At 39.9% G+C, this 22500-nt stretch overlaps 1 protein-coding gene across 1 annotated transcript in view; it reads left to right on the forward strand.

Moving 5' to 3' along the window:
• The first annotated feature begins 1176 nt into the window (after window positions 1-1176).
• The window catches only part of LOC136856302 (synaptogenesis protein syg-2-like), a 320580-nt gene continuing 299256 nt past the window's right edge, over window positions 1177-22500 (forward strand). The window contains exons 1-2 of the mRNA XM_067134052.1: window positions 1177-1213; window positions 1851-3066. Coding sequence (XP_066990153.1) covers window positions 2994-3066 — 73 coding nt within the window. The 5' untranslated portion in view covers window positions 1177-1213; window positions 1851-2993. The remainder of the gene's footprint in view (window positions 1214-1850; window positions 3067-22500) is intronic.

Here is a 22500-nt window from a genome sequence, read left to right on the forward strand (position 1 = left end):
ACAAAAACTATATACACTCAAAAATAAACCCCCAAAATTCTATAACACAGAATTACATAGGACCAACCAATAGGCAATCCCTATAGGCCCCAAGTATACACATTCCTAACATTCCTAATTTATAGATTCTTTCTATTCAAGATGAACCTTAACATAGAAATTCCATAGAGGTTTATAGATGATCTATTGTCACTAAATAATAGATATATAGTATAGATTATATAGAATATATTTTATATAATCCCTTTTACATCAAGTTCCGCCCAGTTCCACCAAGGGCGTGGGGCGTGCAGCCTCATCCCAGGATTCCGGGAGTGCACTTGCACTCGTTAGGGCGGGGTGAAGTTCTCCCCCTGGGGAGGATAGGGGAGGGAAGGGGATTGGGGAGGGGATTGGAAGGGATTGGAGGAGAGGGGATTAGAGGAGAGGGGACTGGAGGGAATTGGAGGAGAGGGGATTGGAGGAGAGGGGATTGGAGGGGATTAGAGGAGAGGGGACTGGAGGTGATTGGAAGAGAGGGGATTGGAAAAGAGGTGATTGGAAGAGAGGGGATTGGAGATGATTGGAAGAGAGGGGGATTGGAGGAGAGGGGGTTGGAAGAGAGGGGATTGGAGGGGATTGGAAGATAGGAGGTTGGAAGTGATTGGAAGATAGGGGATTGGAGATGATTGGAAGAGATGGGAATTGGAGGAGTTGGAGGAGAGAGGATGGAGGTGATTGGAAGATAGGGGATTGCAGGTGACTGGAAGAGAGGGGATTGGAAGATAAGGGATTGGAGGTGATTGGAGGAGAGTGGATTGAGGTGATTGGAAGAGAGAGGATTGGAGGTGATTGGATGATAGGGGATTGAAGGTGATTGGAAGAGAGGGGATTGGAGGATTGGTAATTGTAGAATAGGGGATTGTAGGTGATTGGAAGAGAGGGGATTGGAGGATTGGTGATTGTAGGATAGGGGATTGGAGGTGATTGTAAGAGAGGCGATTGGAGGATCGGAGATCGGAGGATCGAGGATCGGAGGATCGAGGACTGGAGGATCGGGGATTGGGATATAAGGGCGGGAATCGGGGATTGGAGGATACGGGGAAGGGGGGCGGGGCTTAGAGTGCCTTGGGGGGGAGGGGCCTGGGAGGGGGAAGGGGGAGGAGTCAGCAGTAGCCGAGGCAAGGAGCCTGACACAGTCTCTCTTCGGCTCTTGCCGTGGACGTGTCTCGTGGTACCTACGTGGGCGGACTGACGTCGGGGCGGCGGCGACGGCGAAGGCGTCGAAGAAGGACACCTTATTTCGGAAGGGGGGCGGCGACGGGGGAGGTTGGGGGGCGGGCGTGGCTTTGGTGGGTCGTCCCTCGGAGAGACAGAGAGAGAGAGAGAGAAAGATTTAGATTTAAATTCCACCATTAAAAATCCAGTGACGTTTTATATATATTGATAAATATTCGATGGAAAAATATTAAAATGTATTAAAATATTTTAATAAATATTCGACGGAAAAATATTATAAAAAATTAATATATTTAATTTATATAAAAAAAAAAATTTGGATTAAAAATCGACACAAAAAAAACATTTTCGGGGAAATAATTAATATATTAAAAAAATATATTTCTTTAAAAAACACAAAACCGTGACTATATAAATTAAAAACATTTCTATATACATAGATTTTATAGATATTTTATAGATATTTAATATAATAAACATTTCCTCTTTCTATAAACTCTCCCACCTTTCACTTTTCGATCTTTTTACTATATATATATAAACATAAATATCTCTATAAATATATCTATATGTATATCTATAAACGTATTTTTGTATGACTTGAGAATCTACTTACCGGATCAAATCTATAGAAATATATAGAAATATATAGAAATATAATCGAAGACTTTTGGAGATTGGCAAGAGCTCCTGGGAGTGAGATTGCATGCCAATCGGATGTGAGATTGCGAGCCAATCACATGTGAAATCGCTGGCCACTCAGAAGCCTTCTCGCTATTCGAACGGAGTGAAATCGCAAGCCGGCCTGGTCGTGTGAGATCGCTAGCCAGTCAAAACAAAATTGGCATATCAGGTCAACCGAAGGGGAAATGAGTGAAATTGCAGTTTTCTCGAGCAATTTGTGTGAAATTGCTGACCAGTTAGGCCAGTCATGGTGTGAAATTGCTCACCGGTCAGACAGTGTGAGATCGCAAGCCTGTCAGATGAGGTGAAATAGCTCGCCAATCGAATGAAGTGATATAACTGACCGGTCAGATTATATGAAATCGCTCTGATGCCAATCGAAGAGAGAGATGAAATCGCTCGCCAGTTGAACGGTGTGAAGCTGCAAGCCAATCGAAGCAAGAGGTGAAATCATCCGCCAGTCAAAACAGTGCGAAACCGCAAGTCAGTCACATATGGTGAAATCGTTCGCCAATTAAATGGTGTGAAACTGCAAGCCAGTCAATCACATATGGTGAAATCGCTCACCAGTCATATGGTATGAAATCTCAAGCCAATTAAAAGGTGTGGAACTCTAAGCCAATCAATCACATATGATGGAATCGCCAGTCAGATGGAGTGAAATCGCTCGCCAATCGAATGGTGTGAAATCTCAAGCCAGTCAAGCAGTGTGAAGTCGCTTGCCAGTCAAATGGTGTGAATCACTCACCATTCAAGTGGTGTGAAATCGCTCGTCATTCAAGTGGTGTGAAATCACTCGCCATTCAAAGTGGTGTGAAATTGCTCGCCAATCAAGTGGTGTGAAATCGCTCGCCAATCGAATGGTGTGAAATCGCTCGCCAATCGAAAGGTGTGAAATCACTCGCCAATCGAAAGGTGTGAAAGCACTCGCCAATCGAATGGTGTGAGACTGCAAGCCAATCAAATTGTGTGAGACGCAAGCCATTCAAGTGGTGTGAAATCGCTCGCCATTCAAGTGGTGTGAAATCGCTCGCCAATCGAAAGGTGTGAAACTGCAAGCCAATCAAATGGTGTGAAACCGCTCGCCAATCATGACAACCTCCTCCAACCTAGCCGTGATTCTGTTCATCCTGGCAGCAGCAAGTGTCGCCTCTACTGAAGAAGGTAATTGGAAAGACGCCTCTATTTTCTTTGAAGGGTGCTCGTTGTGTGCCACATTCCCCTGTGATTGGTTGAGAGGGTCAGGTGTATTAAGTTATTAGGTTATTGGGTTATTTAGGGTCCTCGTTGTGGCCTACATACGAATCAAACTTGGGGAATTAATTGGTTTATTTTGGATGGAAATGAAATTGTCTTAAACTTTGTAATAGATTTATTGTTGCTCGTTGTTGACTACATTGTAATTATTACGGTGACTTGTAATTTAATACCTGTATCGTCAATCAGCAGTCTTGTTTTTTCTGTAGCCTGTAATTAATACAGTGAGCTACAGTTTTACCTGTAATTAATACAGTAAGGAAAAGATTTACCTGTAATTAATACAGTAGACTTTAACTTTACCTGTAATTTATACAGTAGGCTTTAACTTTACCTGTAATTAATATGATAAGGCTTCATCTTCACCTGTAATTAATACAAGAAGGATTAAGCTTCACCTGTAATTAATAGAAGGCTTAAGCTTTATCTGTAATTAATACAAGGCTTAAGCTTTACCTGTAATTAATACAACAAAGCTTTAACTTTACCTGTAATTAATACAACAAGGCTTGAACTTTACCTGTAATTAATACAGCAAAGCTTAAGATTTACCTGTAATTAATACAGCAAGGCTTAAGCTTTACCTGTAATTAATACAGTAGGCTTGAACTTTAACTGTAATTAATACAACAAGGCTTAAGCTTTACCTATAATTAATATACCTGTAATTAATACAACAAGGCTTCAACTTCACCTGTAATTAACGCAGTAGGCTTTAACTTTACCTGTAATTAATACAAAAGGCTTAAGCTTTACCTGTAATTAATACAAACGGCTTCAAGTTTACCTGTAATTAGTGCAACAAGGCTTCAAATTCACCTGTAATTAATACAAGGCTTAAGCTTCACCTTTAATTAATACAAAAGGCTTCAAATTCACCTGTAATTAATATAAGAAGGCTTCAACTTTACCTGTAATTAATACAACGAGGCTTAAGCTTCACCAGTAATTAATACAGTAGGCTTTAACTTTACTTGTAATTAATACAAAAAGCTTCAACTTTACCTGTAATTAATACAACAAGGCTTAAGCTTTACCTGTAATTAATACAACAAGGTTCCTCCTGTAATTACCCCAGATTAGATGTTTGGCCCGGGCCTTCTAAATTAGGCAATGCAAATTGACAAGAGTGATTCTCCTTTCCACGTTGCTGAACTCGGCAAATCTCGCTCTCCGGAATCCTGCTTTTAACTGGCTTGGTCTCGAAAACTTTGCATTATAGTTTGCAAGACGAGATAATTTGGGTTTTGAAAACGTGATTATTCAGCTTTTGGAAACCTGATCATTTGGGTTTTTGGAAACGTGGTAATTTGGGGTTTGGAAACGTGATTATTCAGCTTTTGGAAACCTGATCATTTGGGTTTTTGGAAACGTGGTAATTTGGGGTTTGGAAACGTGGTAATTTGGGTTTTGAAAACGTAATTATTCAGCTTTTGGAAACCTGATCATTTGGGTTTTTGAAAACTTGATCATTTTGGGTTTTTGAAAACGTGATTATTCAGCTTTTGGAAACTTGATAATTTGGTTTTTTAAAACTTACTTATTCAGCTTTTGGAAACCTGATAATTTGGGGTTTTGAAAACGTGATAATTTGGGGTTTTGAAAACGTGGTAATTTGGGTTTTGAAAACGTGATAATTTGGCTTTTGAAAACGCGATAGTTTGGAATTTGAAAACGTGATAATTTGGGTTTTGAAAACGTGATAATTTGGGTTTTGAAAACGTAATTATTCAGCTTTTGAAAAGGTGATAATTTGATTTTTGAAAACGTGATGATTTGGGTTTTTAAATGTGATAATTTGGTTTTTCAAAACGTGATAATTTGAGTTTTGAAAACGTGATAATTTGGTTTCTGAAAACGTGATAATTTGGGTGTTTGAAAACGTGATAACTTGGGGTTTTGAAAAGTGATAACTTGGGTTTTTAATAACGTAATAATTTGGTTTGTGAAAAAGTAATAATTTGTTTTTTTTTAAACGTGACAACTTGGGCTTTTTAAAACGTGATAATCTGGGTTTTTGGAAAACTGATAATTTGGGTTTTTGAAAACATAATTATTCAGCTTTTGAAAAGTGATAATTTGGTTTTCGAAAACGTAATTATTCAGCTTTTGAAAACGTGATCATTTGGTTTTTGAAAATGTAATTATTCAGCTTTTGAAAACGTAATAATTTGGGTTTTTGAGAACCTGATAATTTGGGCGTTTGAAAACGTAATAATTTGGGTTTTTGAAAACCTGATAATTTTGTTTTTAAAATCCCGATAATTTGGTTTTGCAAAACATGGTAATTTGAGTTCTGAAAACGTGAAACTATTCAAGAAACCTACCATTCCCCGTTCTCCGAAACCCGTAATTGTTCTCGAAACCACTGAATTACAATCCGCATTACCGTATGAATAACAGCGTGAATATGGAATTACCTGGAAGATGATTTAAAATGCAATTACGCCAGCCGGTTATTTTGACTTTATAATAATTCACGTTTTGAGAGAGAGAGAGAGAGAGAGAGAGAGAGAGAGAGAGAGAGAGAGAGAGAGACTAGAAATCATATAGATATGAAGTGTTATTATTATTATTATTATTATTATTATTATTATTATTATTATTATTATTATTATTATTAGAGATCAGGAGATGGTGCCTCTATCTCTCGCTAAGGAAATCAATTAGCTCTAAAAATAATATCTCCCAAGAAATTAATATGCTTTTAATAGCCTCACTAAATATGCAAATTGCTTTCAAACCCTGTGAATATTGGCGAGATATTTCCATATAAAGTGGCTTGTTGAAATGGGTATTTGAAATGGGTATTTAAAATGGGTATTCAATTCATAGGTGCGAGAAAAAGTTCTGCTTTGGTCGTCTGAGGCCTTTTAGCCTCTCTCTCTCTCTCTCTCTCTCTCTCTCTCTCTCTCTCTCTCTCTCTCTCTCTCTCCTCCCAGGTCAGGTCAGGTCAGGTTAGGTCAAGGTTATCAAAATGGGTATTTAAAATGGGTATTCAGTTATTGCAATAAAAGTGCTGCTTTGGTTTTCTGTGTCATTTCAGGCCCTCTCTCTCTCTCTCTCTCTCTCTCTCTCTCTCTCTCTCTCTCTCTCTCTCTCTCAGGTCAGGTCAGGTCAGGTCAGGTCATGTCCTGGCCCCATAATCCCTTATTAAAATTGTTATAAAAATTTCTTTTCAAATGGGGCCTTCAGTCGCTTTCTCTCTCTCTCTCTCTCTCTCTCTCTCTCTCTCTCTCTCTCTCTCTCTCTCTCTCTCTCAGGTCAAGTAGGGTCAAGTCAGGTCATGGCTCCAGAATCCCTCAGGCTAATAAGACAAATATCATGGATTTCCCCGGACGCTGTTACGGAGGTACTCGTTCGTCCCACAAAATCCCTGGAGATGTTTCGCTATGTCTTGATGTTCGTCTTTTGTTTGTGCGTTTGTGTGTGTGTTTGTTTTGTATATTTACACATACACACAAACACATACACACACATACATACACACACATACGCGAAGACCTCATATGTCGACTTACAATATTCAACTCTGGTCAAGTAATGTTGATGTTTTGTTTGTGTGTATGTGTGTATATTTTTTTATATTTACACATACACACAAACATACAGGTGTAGAGCTGTAGAGTTCCATTTAGACTCTATAATTCACTGATATATAGAGCTTCGGTTTAACTCTCTCTCTCTCTCTCTCTCCCTCAATTTCATGACAGTTCTACTCAGAATATTAAAAGTACCTCTCTCTCTCTCTCTCTCTCTCTCTCTCTCTCTTTGAATTTCATGACAGTTCTACCCAGAATAATAAAAGTACCTCTCTCTCTCTCTCTCTCTCTCTCTCTCTCTCTCTCTCTCTCTCTCTCTTTCTCTCTTTCTCTCTCTCTCTCTCTCTCTCTCTCTCTCTCTCTCTCTCTCTGAATTTCATGACAGTTCTAATCAGAATATCAAAACCTCTCCTCTCTCTCTCTCTCTCTCTCTCTCTCTCTCTCTCTCTCTCTCTGAATTTCTGAATTGACAGTTCTACCCAGAATAATAAAAGTACTCTCTCTCTCTCTCTCTCTCTCTCTCTCTCTCTCTCTCTCTCTCTCTCTCTCTCTCTCTCTCTCTCACACATAATCATCACCATATATTCAATTCAACTTTATAATTCAGTTTAAAAAGGCCTTAATTCCTCCCCCCCCACCAAAAAAATTAAAACAAATTTTAATTTTTAAAAAAATTAACTTATTAAAAAAAAAAAGGCAAAACGTGGACTTTTCAATTTGATTACAAAGGTGAGATAACCACTTATTCTAATTGGTAGATTTGAGTAATTATGAAAAATATTTTTTTCCAGGTAAATAGAATTATTATTATTAGTTTTTTATGTGGAGAGAGAGAGAGAGAGAGAGAGAGAGAGAGAGAGAGAGAGAGAGAGAGAGAGAGAGTACTTTTAATATTCTGAGTTGAATTGTCATTGACATTCAGAGAGAGAGAGAGAAAGAGAGAGAGAGAGACAGAGAGAGAGAGAGAGAGACAGAGAGAGAGAAACAATTTTTAATCTTTTTTGTGCCAAAATTCCTTCACAATTTCTTGGACACGACAATTCAGTCAATACATTGACTTGACAAAACCCTGCTTGACTTAATGAACGCACCCTCTCTCCATAAACGCTTCCCTTGCTGCTTCAGCGTCACGCCGAACGGTTTCCCGCCATGTTAGTTGGCTAATGAACGCGCCTTCTCGGTATTATCTCATATAAATCATTTTAAACTCGTCCTTAAAGCGTCTTGCTTCGCGGCGCCTTAATGAACGTGGCGCCTCGTGAATATTCACCGAATAACTCTTAAGGATTTGGATAATGATGGCCTCGTTCTGAAGATGATTTGGGACTGCCGAAAACGGATGACTTAGAGATATTGGGAGATTTATGATAGATTTCATGATTTGTGATAGATTTTATAATTTATTATCCTTAGTGATAAATGTATTGTTTGTTTCTCTAAAATTGTTAGCTATATTTTAGATTGTTTCAGAACAAATAATGGCATATTTCTGTACATTAAATAATGCCTCGGTGGAAGAGGTAATATTATAAGGAACAATTACAGAAATTATACACAAACAATCACTGCAAATTCCACAATACTCCGCTCAGCAGAAGAGCTGATATGATAAGGAACAATTACAGAAACCATTCCCAAACAATCACTTCAAAATCCCACTCAGAAATTCCCTTCCAAAATCATCCTCAGTATTCCAGATCATTTCGTCCGGAAGAACGCTAACAAATAAAGGGGGCTATCCCCAGCCCCTAAAACCCCCTCCCCACCCCTAAAACATGAACGATAAATTCCGGTGTATTTCGTCCAGAATGAAAGTCGCAAAATGCAAAGACGACGCAACAAATGGCGCGAGAATATATTCCAAAATCTCTCGGCTTTTTTTAGGAATGTATCGTCCGCCATGGCGATTTTTTTTTTATTCCCGGGGTTTTATTACTTTTATTTTATTTTTATTGCTTTTATATTTACATTCTTGTTCTTTTATTGACCTCTTGGTTCTTTTATTGAACCTTTGGTTCGGCGACTGTGAACCGAAGAGGTGGTTCCTGATCGCTGGGTTTTGGAGAAGTCTTCAGTCGGTTGTTTATGTAACTGAGAGAAATAGATTATTATTATTATTATTATTATTATTATTATTATTATTATTATTATTATTATTATTATTATTATTATTATTATTATTATGTGGCTGTGAAGGGTTTTGTGTGTGTGTGTGTGTCTGTAACGCGTGGAGCTTTGAAGACAAAATATCCAAAACTGTGCAATGATATTAAATTGCAGTGCAGAGTGAGAGAGAGAGAGAGAGAGAGAGAGAGAGAGAGAGAGAGAGAGAGAGAGAGAGAGAGAGAGAGAGAGAGAGAGCTGAAATAACTCCCGCAGCCATCCTAACCAGATATCCTGGAAGACAGGATCCTTCCAAGATATTGCTTTCCGCCCAAAAGCATCTCCTCAAGAGAGGAGTTGGTCCTTCTTGTCCCCTCCCCTCCCCCACAAAAAGGACTTTGTGTGTCCTTCTGCAAGGACACTGCAATATGCTGCTGGAGTCCTGTCCCTCCGTGCCTTCGGGTTTCGGGTCTCGATGTGACCCATTGATACTCGTGAGATGATTTTTAATGAGATCTTTTATCAAAGGGAAATTGTGTCAATCATTCTCCACTTATTTTTTTGTTTTCGTCTCTCTCTCTCTCTCTCTCTCTCTCTCTCTCTCTCTCTCTCTCTCTCTCTCTCTCTCTCTCTCCTCCTTTCCGTAATCCAATTCCTTCCCTAATTACCTTCTCTTTCTCCATTAATTATCTATTGCGTTTTTTTACTTATTCCTTCGTTCTCTGATTCTTGTTTATTCCTCTTGATTTTTTTTTAATCTGTTCTGCTTCGTGTGTGGCTTCATCTGTATGTCTGAATCTGTGTCTGTCTGCATGTCTTGTCTGTCAGGGGATGTCCGTGCATGTCTGTCCGTCACGTGGAAGCGAGCAAAGTGAATCAAAGGCCCTGAATAATCTAATATTAATGTCTTATTAAGCGCCGGCATTATCTCTCTGGGTACGTATCTTATTTGAATTTGCTCGCGCGTATGCGCTTTCTCTCTCTTCTCTCTCTCTCTCTCTCTCACAAACACAGAAACACAAACAAAAAACAAACAAACTAAAAAAACAGTTTCTTTGTCGAATCTCTTAGTCAGGTTCGTGATCAGATCGTGGTGAATCTTTGAAGAGATTCTTTGAAAACCAGTTTGCGATTCCTGAATTTTTGGTGGGGGGTGGGTCCTAATGATGGGTAGGGGTAGGGGAAGGAAGGGGTCTTTTGGCAGAACTTTGAAGGGGTTGGGGGGGAGAGTGGGTGCTTTTTGGGGAGAGGGGGTTGGTCCTAAAGATGGGTAGACTTTGAATGACAACTGTAGATTTTGAAAAACTGTTATAGACTTTGCAAGGCAGTTGTAGACTTTGACAGACAACTGTAGAGTTTAAGAAACAGCTGTAGACTTTGAGAAACAAGTATAGACTTCGAGAAACAGCTGTAGACTTTGACAAACAGCTATAGACTTTGAGAGACAGGTATAGACTTTGAGAAGCAGTTGTAGACTTTGACAAACAGCTGTAGACTTTGAAAAACAAACTTTTGATTTAGTAAAACTCTTCCAGACCTAAAACATAAACTTGAATCTTCAAAAAGAAACCTGTAGACTTTTCCATATGAGTGACAGGTGTATGTATACATAACACAAACGTTCATACACCTCGACACATACACAAACACACACTTACATACACACAAACATCCACTCTCAGGGGAAATAACATTCAAGGCATCGTATCTACAAGTGTATAATTAAGTCGACTCAAAGAACAGGTAAAGAAACTCGTAATCTTTCTCAGCCTTTGTCAAAGACGTCTCCTACGCGTCTTGGGAAAAGAGAGAGAGAGAGAGAGAGAGAGAGAGAGAGAGAGAGAGAGAGAGAGAGAGAGAGAGAGAGAGAGAGTCCAGAAAACTATTCCCCATCTAGAAAACTATCTAGGAACTATTTGATTTCTAGAAAGGCGAATGGGGAAAGTTTGAGAGTCCGTCTCTCTCTCTCTCTCTCTCTCTCTCTCTCTCTCTCTCTCTCTCTCTCTCCCTATATATATATATATATATATTTTTTCTTGACTATTTGACACAAGAGTCTGTTGAGACCTTTCTTAATAATGAATGGAATACTTCTGCCTGTCTTAAGAAAACATCACGTTTCTCTTCTCTCTCTCTCTCTCTCTCTCTCTCTCTCTCTCTCAGAAGAAGAAGAAGAAGAAGAAGAAGAAGAGGAAGAAGAGAGAGAGAGAGAGAGAGAGAGAGAGAGAGAGAGAGAGAGAGAGAGAGAGAGAGAGAGAGAGAGAACATAAAAAAATAAATTAGAGATACAACCTGCAGACGTGTTGAAGTTATTGCAGAGAGAGAGAGAGCGAGAGACGTCGAACCTGGAGAGATAATCGATAGATACTCCGGTGAGATAATGTCCTTCTGATGATGTCCACGAAGCGTCTCTGCCCACGCTGGTTCCTCTGCCGGTCCTAATTAGGACAGAGCAATGTTTTCTGATAAGGCACAAGGGAGGTTTTCATGAAAGAATATAACAGGAGGTAGAATTTCCTGCTTTTGCAAGGACCCTTCAGCCACGGAGGCTCTGGGTGCCCTAATTAGGACACGGTGTTTGGAAGGAGGACACACAGGTGTCCCAGGAATAGATAAAAAGTCGTATTTTTTTATATTATTACGAGTCCACTTTAAGACACATTGGTGCTCTGAAAGATTACAAATTGATAATTTTTATGCTTCTCTGATCTGCTAAAATTAAATACTTTCGGTGTCCAAATTAGGACATAATGGTGTCCTTACATAATACAATTACATGTCCTATGGAAAACATAAAATATAGGAATTTTTCTGCCTTATATGAATATTTCAGAATTTTTTTAAAATCTTCATTTTCAGTAACTACAAAAAGACACATCAATGTCCCAAATCAGGACACGACAGTGTCCCAGATCGAACAAATTATTGAGATATTGTAGACGCTACTTACGTAGCATCAATTTTAATAGCGTCCTTGCACGAGAACGGCGTTATTTGATGGGATATTAATGCCATAAAGGGCTTTGGGAAGCGTAATAAAGGCGGCCCGAAAAATCCGGTAAAAAACCCTTCAATGTGTTTGCCTTCGGCTGAATGGTTCCGTGTTTACCCGAATCGTTCTTTTGGACGAGATTCCAAAAATGGAAACTTTTCCATGAAAATGATCATATTTATTTGAATATATACCATCAAAGAATTATAAAATGCTTTTTTAAATTCAAATAAAAATTGTGCAATGGAAAAAATGGCTGAATAAATAAAATATCTCTTTCGTCAGCGCCATATTTACTTTCAGTTGAAAGAGAACGAGTCCATCAGCTCGCCTCCACCGCTAGACCAATCGTGCTAGCGAGCTCAAACACCCTGAATCATTATCTCTCTCTCTCTCTCTCTCTCTCTCTCTCTCTCTCTCTCTCTCTCTCTCTCTCTTCCAGTTCATCGCAGACGTATAATTGGCTGGAAGAGATTCCAGGATATTTGTAAGCTTTCCAGCCAATCAGAGGCAAGAAATGGCGCCTATCTCCAGGTTAATTGCAAATTGCAAAGGTGAGTTTTACAGCTCAGTCCCGAGGTCGGACTGATAAACAGGATCTTTGCAACGATGGATTTGGGAGATTTCCCTTAAATCCTACTTCCTCTTCGACAACAATTAAGGTCCTTAATGGGATTTCCTGATTGGATGAAGGATTATGAAGGATTTGTTTATGCATGTACGTATATAAACTCGTAATATGATTGGAACTCTCGACTCACAAAAGGACATCACTTGGTTCGATTCCCAGACGAGGTTGGATGATCGTGATCTATATAATCACTACCGTTCGATTTGCATAGCTATGTACCTGGTAGATAGTCGAATAAGGTTGCAGATAAGGTGGAGATGTTGGTGGGGAATTCGTCAAGGTATATGTAGGCTTTTCACGAGTTTCTTCGGCACAGTCGGGTTTTCTGTACAGCCGCTACGACGTATGATAATCAAGGCCACCGAAAATAGATCTATCTTTCGGTGGTCTCGGTATATTGCTGTGTGAGCCGCGGCCCGTGAAACTTTAACGAAGGCCAAGTGGTGGCCTATCCTATATCGTTGCCAGAAGCACGATTATGGCTAACTTTAACCTTGGATAAAATAAAAACTACTGAGGCTAGAGGGCTGCAATTTGGTATGTCTGGTAGATGGTTAAAAATAAGAAGAGAGAGAGAGAGAGAGAGAGAGAGAGAGAGAGAGAGAGAGAGAGAGAACTTTGCAAAAGACCCTATGGTGTATAAGATTATAAGTCTTATTTAGAGGCTAATTTAAATTTGATATAAGGAAATGCACTGCTGAGAGAGAGAGAGAGAGAGAGAGAGAGAGAGAGAGAGAGAGAGAGAGAGAGAGAGAGAGAGAGAGAGAGAGAGAGAGAGAGAGGAATCCCAGTGTACATCACCGTTAATGAGAAAAACTTTAATGAAATTGGGCTGAGAAATAAAACCATTTCCTTTCTTTTTTTTTTCTCGGGATACAAAAGTAGTGGTTTGGGGAGGAACCAGGCCCCTTAGACCCCTTACACCCCTCCCCCTCTCCCCCTACACCCCCATTCACAGACTCCCGCACACATACACAGACACACACACACACACACATTTCAACTTCCTTCCCCGGAAGTTCTGCTTCTGTTGACAAACGGCGACCTTTTTTTCTGACCCTCCTCCAGACGTTTTCTCTGGACGTGGGCCACAACGATGCACGAGAGAGTTTCCGAGGAGAAAGGACGCAGGAAAACGAAGGTAATTCATTGGAAAACTGAGAATTACTCGAGAAAACTTTTCAATTGTTTAAAAAACCTTGAAAAGAAAGTCTTATTCAACGCTGCTGTTGTAGGAAGTCGGCCATCAAACAGAAAAGATTAAAAGTTTATACGCCTACATGCGCGCGTATACGCGCGCATGTAGGTAATAGCAGCGTTCTGAATTGAGATGAATCTTAAAAGAACCCGAAGAGACCCATAGAAACCCGCCAAAACCCAAAGACACCCACAGAAACCCGCCAAAACCCAAAGACACCCACAGAAACCCATAAACAGAAACCGAGGGTGAGGCCTTTCGCCTTTCAATCGTCGGCGTATCAAAGGAATTACCGAGTCTCCACATCACTTGAGTTTCTAAAACCTCTCTCTCTCTCTCTCTCTCTCTCTCTCTCTCTCTCTCTCTCTCTCTCTCTCTCGGCCCCCAATCATCGCTGGAAGTAATACCAGTATAAGTCTCGTATGAAAGTTGTTAAGACGGAAACTTCTTCTTTTGATTCATTCCAAGACTTCAGGAGTTTTGTGTGGAGTTTTTTGTGGGTATTTTTATATTTTCCTGGAGTTTTCTGGAGTTTTTCTGGAGTTTTTATTCCTTCCAAGTTCTGAAAAGGGACAGCGTAGCAAAGTTTGTCCGGAATGAGAAGAGAAAATAAAATAAAAAAACTCGCATTAAAACGATTTCTTAAAGATAGGTCTACTAAGGTTGTCACATACGCCCTTCTTGCTCCCAAGACCCGACAGAGTCTTTGTTTAAAGTCCCCTTAACTTAAAATTGCTCTTTAAATAAAGAGAGACCTGCTTTAAACCATTCCCTGAATGGCGTGTCACCCAAAATGGGTCATTTACGCACAAAATGACCCGTTTTGGTAAGGTAGGTCATTTTAAAAAACATTAAAAAAGTGAAAAATAAATTTAAACAGAACTGGTTTGTTTACAAGTGGCCCAAACGCCGGTGATTAAGTTAGTCAAAAACCTTTATTTTTGGGCCGTTTTCTCGCTACTCAACGCTTAATATAAAGCAACGCCACAGAGATAAACCTCTAAAGCAACGCCATAAAGCCTGTTGTCAAGAACGAGGACCAAAATTAACGAAAATCTGTTAAATATGAAGCAATGAAGCAGCTTGTTGTGCACAAATGCGCGGAACTGTGAGTCCCGGATCAGGCCTAGGCTCTTGATGACGTCATTTCCGTTATGTTATTGGTCTATTACGCTTTGACTGACCTCTATGAGTACGCAACGAAGGTCAAAGGTCAATTCAGGAGGTGTTTTAGGTGTATGGGGTCCATTTTAGCGAAGGTGATTTGCGGTAATGTTGGTGAGACGTGAGTGCTTCTCTCGCTCTCTCTCGCCCTCCTGCTCTCTCTCTCTCTCTCTCGCCCTCTCTCTCTCTCTCTCTCTCTCTCTCTCTCTCTCTCTCTCTCTCTCTCTCTCTCTCTCTCTCTCTCTCCTCGAAATGTCACTGGGTTTCGTGAATAAATGAATCCGCAAATAATTGATATTCTTTCACTTCCTAAATACCGCCAAATGTCAAGGATTTTACGAATTTGGGGCGGGTTGGGGGCGGTGGGAGGGTCAAATTGGGCCCCCCTGCCCCCCTCTGGCATTTGGGCTTTCCCGTTCCCCAAAATTTAACCTGGCACCCCTTCCCCTCTTATACCCTCACCCTACCCTTGGCTTGGGGACCCCCTCTCTCTCGCCCACCCCCCCTAAATAACCAGCTCATTCAATTATCATTTATCCTCAATAATCTTTGGCCAAAGAGGTATTGCATTGCCTCGGATCTCTCTCTCTCTCTCTCTCTCTCTCTCTCTCTCTCTCTCTCCAAAAGAAAAAAGATTAACATGTCAAATTCATATTCAGCCTGATAGAACAAACGCCATGAAGTTCTGACGTCAGAACTTTCAATAACAATAAAAATAACAATTATGTAAACAAACTTCTTCTTCTTCTTCTTCTTCTTCTTCTTCTTCTTCTTCTTCTTCTTCTTCTTCTTCTTCTTCTTCTTCTTTCTCCCAGCTGTCGCCAGGGGATTCAACTCCGACGTGATATTAAATATCTGGAGAAGCAATATGAATAAACTTCCAAATTCAAAGTTTATTCCTCTGTCTGGATTTGTTTCTTTCTTGGAATGTTCTCTCTGGGTTGGTTTTAAATGCATTTTTCTTATTTTGGGGTCCAAATCCTGAAACATGGCACCCTTAATTGGTCCCTACCTAAACATTTTTAAGAAATTGAAGGTTAAAAGGTCCTTGCTTTAAAATCTGGGAGGTCCCAGAATCAATAAGAATTCATCAGTTTTCAGAAAAATTGAAATTTTTTTTAACCCACCCAAAAATCTAAGGTTTAAAGATTTAAAATCTGAAAGGTCCCAAAGTCAATAATATTTCATCAGTTTTTTTTTTTAATTGACATTTTTGAAGACTTATAGGCCCCAAAATACTTTCATGCACCCCCCAAAAAATTTGCAAAGACCCAAATGTCAAGAATATTTGGACAATTTTTAGAAAAATTAATATTTTTGAAGGTTTTGAAGACCCCCGACCACCTACAGGGGACCCCCACAAAAAAAATTTCCAAGACCCAAAAGTCAAAAATTTTGTTGAAATTTTAGGGAGACACATACAAACACGTGCCCCCAAAAAAAAAAATAATTCGCAAGACCCAAAAGTTTATTTGAGCAAATTTACAAATGATATTTTTTTAATATTTTAAGGTCCCAAAACACCATACACACTTCCAAAAATTTGCCAGACCAGAGAGAGGTTAGAATATTTGAGCAATTTTATAAAAATCTTCAGTTTCTGAAGGTTTCAAGACCCAAAAATCATGGATATTTTATCAATTTGATGAAAATTTAAATTCTGTGACGATTTCCAGGACCCCAAACCCCTCACCCTTCACCTCTCAGGCTACAAGTAGCCCACAACCCCAAATTCAGAGACCCTGGCACAGCTCGTCAGCATCCTTCCACGAACCCCAATCAAGCCCAGATAACCAAGATAACTTATCTCTCCCGTTCTGAATCCCACTGTGAGACACACACAAACTTTATATCCTGCGGGACGCCTGATGCTATCTGCCGGAAGTTAGGCCTCGAAATCTAATCCGTCAGGGAGTAAATATCTTAGGCCTATCCTCATCCTAGCTAAAGGATTAGGGAATCTGGCATAATTTGGTTGTCGGACCCATTTCCCAATTTCCATCTGCCTCCGTCTACCTCCAGCTTCCGGAAGGGAGGAGCGTTTTTGTGTCGTGCAGAAGGCCTCGTAAATAGTTGTGCGACAAGGGGAGATTACTCGCAGCGACATTGATAGAGAGATAGATTGGGAAAGACTGAGGTAGAGAAAGAGAGAGAGAGAGATGAATTGATGGGGGCAGATTACGCACAGCTAGATAGCCTGCATAGATGGAGAGATGGGTAGTGAGACAGATTGAGAGAGAGAGAGAGAGAGAGAGAGAGAGAGAGAGAGAGATAGAGAGGATTTGATAACGACCCACAAACGATCGAATTTCTGAGTACGGCAGACGCCGTCTTGCCGTCGGCGGAAAGGGCGAACGGCGCGCAAAGGGTTAATTAAAAGAAATCACGCAAGACGAAACGAAAAAGAATCATGTGAAATCCAACGAAAGGAGAAAGATAGCTTAGAACCAGTGGCAATCTCCCTTTCATTTAGAAGATACCTCGACTGAGCCCCACTTAAATCGAGTGACAAATTCCCCAGAAAGGGAGAGAAATAAGCGATAAGTAAGACGCTCCGCCGAGCGTTCGCTTAAGTGGGAATTAAAAAGTAAGTGTACGGCGGCTCTGGATCTCGTAATGTCTGTCATTTTGAAAGTCGGGATGAGCGGTAATGCTTCCTTCCAGCTTCTTATTTCCGGGGCTTTTAGGAAGACGGCGGTAATGTTTCTCAGTTTTTGAGGAGATGTCGTAATGATTCTCAGTTTTTTGTAATTTTTCATTTTTCAGTTTTTTGTGAATTTGTTTTTTTAAAATTGTTTTAGGTTTGTTGTTATAGATAATGATAATAATAATAATAAGCTTATTATTATTATTATTATTATTATTATTATTATTATTATTATTATTATTATTATTATTATTATTATTATTATTATTATTCCACTGTGCCTGTTGACAAAGAAACCTCATTCAGATAAAGGTCTTGGCCCAAGATAAGCCAAAATAATTGTCCTCACATTACATATATATATATATATATATATATATATATATATATATATATATATATATATATATATATATATATATATATATCTACCTCAGGCGCTGTCATAATCAGTTGAATCCAGCCATTGAAAATGGCCAAATTCGTCGGGACAAACTGGAATTGAATTCTAGTGTGACTTCAGCAAATCCGATTGGGTCTGAGTTTTCCGGAGGCGACGAGAGAGAGAGAGAGAGAGAGAGAGAGAGAGAGAGAGAGAGAGAGAGAGAGAGAGAGAGAGAGAGAGAGAGAGACGCCCTGTGAATTTATCAGTTGAGTCCCAGATCATTCAATTAGACTGCGTTTCCGGATTATACGGGATTATAGGCTCTCTCTCTCTCTCTCTCTCTCTCTCTCTCTCTCTCTCTCTCTCTCTCTCTCTCTCTCTCTCTCTCTCTAAATCGATCAATAATTTACCCAAGGATTTCGTCTGTTTTTGTTTGCGAATGTTTGTGGGATGGGGGTGCTAGCTGCAAGCCCTTCTCATGAGTAGATGCGTCCCAGTAGGTTCGAGTAACCACCAGGTACTCTATTTGGTTCATAGGTCAGGAGAGAGAGAGAGAGAGAGAGAGAGAGAGAGAGAGAGAGCTACACTTCTTTGTATGTTTGTGTCGGGAGAGAGAGAGAGAGAGAGAGAGAGAGAGAGAGAGAGAGAGAGAGAGAGAGAGAGAGATATTGACGAAAGATTTGGTAGATCCCATCCTTCTTGTAGGATTTTGTAGTAGCAGGATCCTTTAGTTTAACTGATGGAGTATTTTCTAGATCCTAGACGGATCATATCCTACGAATTCATTTGAAGGATCCGTGTTCACAAGATCCTAGATTAAGCCTCTGTGAGTTATTTGAAGGATACTGTCTTTAGTATCCTACAATATTCATATTCAGTCTTTCCAGGATCCTTAAAAATATTTTTCGAAATCCTATGAATTCATTTGAAGGATTCTATTTATAAGATCCTACATTAAGTCTCTGTTTGTTATTTGAAGGATACTGTCTTTAGTATCCTACAACATTCAGATTTCAAAAACCAAATCATTAAACACCATCCATAAGGATTCTGATTCCAAGAATCCTTTTTTATTCCGATTGGTAGGACTCCATGAAACCCATAATTCCTCGACCTTGGAAGGATATCGATTCCCACTCCGTATGAGCTAAAGGACTTCTCAGATCAGTGCGTCCTGCTGAGATGTTCCTCCAAAGGGCGTGTTGAACCGTGTCCTGGCGAGAGATTCCAGAGGCACCCAACCATTTCCAGGAAGTCGTTCCAGCTTCCAGTTGGGTCGTGGTTCATGAGGCGTCTTCTCTGATCAGGGATTTAGTTCTCATTAACTATTATTATTATTATTATTATTATTATTATTATTATTATTATTATTATTATTATTATTATTATTATTATTATTATTATTATTATACCCTGATCTCAAATGCCCACTCCACTAACACCTCCCATTCCAGACCTTCTTCATTCATGCCCCATACATTAGTAGGCAAAAGAAGTACCCCATTTTACGAGGGTCCGATGTGACAGTAATCAACTCTGTCCAGGACCTTTCCAGTGAGAATGACTGGAATTCCAGGTTCCAAGTTCCATTCATCAGCTGGGAAAAAAAGGTAATTTGGAATTTGGGGAAAGGGGAGAGAGATGAGAGGAAATGAATAGGGACTGAAACTGGATATAATGAAGAGAATAGAATTGGAAGAAGAGGAAAATAATAAACTGGAATAAAAGTGGGTGAAGGGAAGATGGAATGGATGTAAATAAACAGAAAATAAATTGAAATAAACATGAAAGTAAAGAAGAAGAAAAAAGTAAATTTGGGGATAGATAAACAGAAAATGAAATTGAAAGAAGGACAATAATTTGGGAGACAATCAACTCAAAATGGGAGATGGAACAGAAGAAATGACAGTCATGAGAATGACACGAAGAAATCAGTAATGAGGAGAAGAGGGTCAGAAGGAAGAAGGGAAAATAAAGAATAAAAAAAGAATAAGAAAGACAAAGAATGAAGGGCAGGAATGGACGAGAATAAAGAGGGGAACACGAAGGAATAATAAGCATCAGGACACAAACTAAATCGAGTCATTCTCTTCTTCTTCTTCTTCTTCTTCTTCTTCTTCTTCTTCTTCTTCTTCTTCTTCTTCTTCTTCTTCTTCTTCTTCTTCTTCCAGGGATTTTTTTTCCAGGTGATGGACGAGGACTGGAAGCCAATCCACTCTGTCTCAAAGAGATGCGGTTTCCTGGAAATACCTGGAAAAAGGCTTTTCTGTCCGACTCTCCTTCCACTGGGCATCTGTCTCTATTGGTGTCACTTTGGGGCTTTAAAATGGGGGGCATTTCTCTCCCTTTGCTACGTCCGGGCACGATTGATGGGCTGTGCCCCTGGATGGACCGGCCTAAGTAGTGGGTTTATCTGTTGCTTTCAATTTGGGCATTTGAACTTTGAGTGTTTGAAAGTACCCAAAAACTAAGGGCGAACTTAAACTCTATGTTTGAGTCACTGGGTACTTTCCACCAGGGGTATAATTGATCTCTGATCCCCAAGACCCCAAATACCCAAATACCAATGCCCCTAACCCAACCTGACCTGGGGCACGGCTTCCTATGTGACTGTCACTACCTGTAGGAAGGTCCTTGGAAAGAATTAGCTATTATCATAGGAGCTGGGTTCTTGATTCATAGGGGCCTGGGTTTATAGGTAGCCTGGTTTATAGGTAGCCTTGTCAATAGGTAGCCTGGTTTATAGGTAGCCTGGTTTATAGGTAGCCTGATTAATAGACACGTAGAAGATACAAAGCCAAGGGAATCCTGACCACCTGGATGTCAAAAATGGTTGATTTATGTTCTTCTAACGACTGCACCTTCTCGGGAGTCAGTCTCTCTCTCTCTCTCTCTCTCTCTCTCTCTCTCTCTCTCTCTCTCTCTCTCTCTCTCTCTCTCAACAAAACCCAGGAAATGAAAAACGTAGACTCCAAAATGATTTAAGGCGTAACGTATAACGGGTCATTAGGGCAAGAAGAAATTATCATCATCCGCTCTCTCTCTCTCTCTCTCTCTCTCTCTCTCTCTCTCTCTCTTCTCTCTCTCTCTCTCTCTCTCTCTCTCTCAGCCAACTCTAGTCTTACCAGAATTTCAAAAGGAAATGACAAATATGTTCAGACAACAAAAGAAAAAAGGTTAATTACAGAGAGAGAGAGAGAGAGAGAGAGAGAGAGAGAAGGACTTGTCTTTATCTTTCACTTAATGTAATGCATTAAACGATTGCATAAAGTTATAAGCAACCTTGCTATTTGATTTCATGAAAGGATATGTTGATAATAGTAAAAACAAAGATGTAATGATTTACATAAGAAGACAGTGTAGTTTTGTTTCTGTAGTACAGTTTAATCCCCTAATTCTCCTCTCTCTCTCTCTCTTACTCTCTCTTTCCTCAGGGGATTCCGGAGCGATCCTCGCATCTTCGGAGGATCCAAGGATCTTCTGAGTGTTCATGAATTTTCTCTGTGGCTCCAAGGATCCTTGTGAATCCTTCTTCCCTAAGCTACCATAATAAGATTTGTTTCTGTGTATATATCAATTACTCTAAACTTTTTCCTCAGAGGATTCCGGAGCGATCCTCTGAGGATTCATGAATTCTCTGTGGCTCCAAGGGGTCCCAATGAATCCCCTATTTTTTGCTTACCATAATAAGATCGAAGATTGCCTTTACATTATCCATTTGTCGTAATTCTGCCTCTCTCTCTCATTTCTCTCTCTCTCTCTCTCTCTCTCTCTCTCTCTCTCTCTCTCTCTCTCCAAAGGATTCAGGAGCGACCGTCGAGTCTCCAGTGAATCCACCCTCTCTTGCCCACCGTAATAAGATTAATTTTTGTACATACATTATCCATTCTCTCCTCTCTCTCTCTCTCTCTCTCTCTCTCTCTCTCTCTCTCTCTCTCTCCTCAGGGGAGGAGCCCAGCCATCTACAGCAAAACAGCTCAGCCAGGAACAAACACACGAGACAAACGAATCCCAAAATACAATTTGACAAATACAACGGGATACAATACTACAATACCCGGTTCGGGTAAAATTGCAATAACTAATTGGCCGTGAGATGATGATGATGATGGCTGTAGAGGAAGGTGGGGGGGGGGGGCCAGGGGGAAAGGGCGGAATCCCCGAAAATGAAATATAGAGTAAATATATTTCATTCCTCTTTGTTTACAAGTCCCGTCAGGTTCCGGTAATTAGAGTAATTGGCCCACCCCTACGTTCGCTTGTTTGGAGTCAGATGGAGGGAATAATTCCGAATGGTATTCCTCTTTTTTTATCTATATTTATTTATTTATAGGTTTGTCTGTTTATTTGACTGTTGGCCCACCCCCCTACGTTAACTTGTTTTGGGGCCAGAGGAAGGGAATATTTCCTTATTTATATTTACTTGTATTTATTTATTTACCTTATTTAGTAATCCATTTATCAATTTAATTCATTTTGTGTGTCTTTATTTATCTGCTATTCTGGTCTACTGTGATAATCTAGAGAGAGAGAGAGAGAGAGAGAGAGAGAGAGAGAGAGAGAGAGAGAGAGAGAGAGAGAGAGAGAGAGAGAGTTTATTTATCTATATTAATTTATGTCATCCTGACCTAGTCTAGTAATCTGAGGAGAAAGAGAGAGAGAGAGAGAAGAGTTGATTT

Source organism: Macrobrachium rosenbergii, chromosome 35, assembly GCF_040412425.1.
Source record: "Macrobrachium rosenbergii isolate ZJJX-2024 chromosome 35, ASM4041242v1, whole genome shotgun sequence".
Lineage (NCBI taxonomy): Eukaryota > Metazoa > Arthropoda > Malacostraca > Decapoda > Palaemonidae > Macrobrachium > Macrobrachium rosenbergii.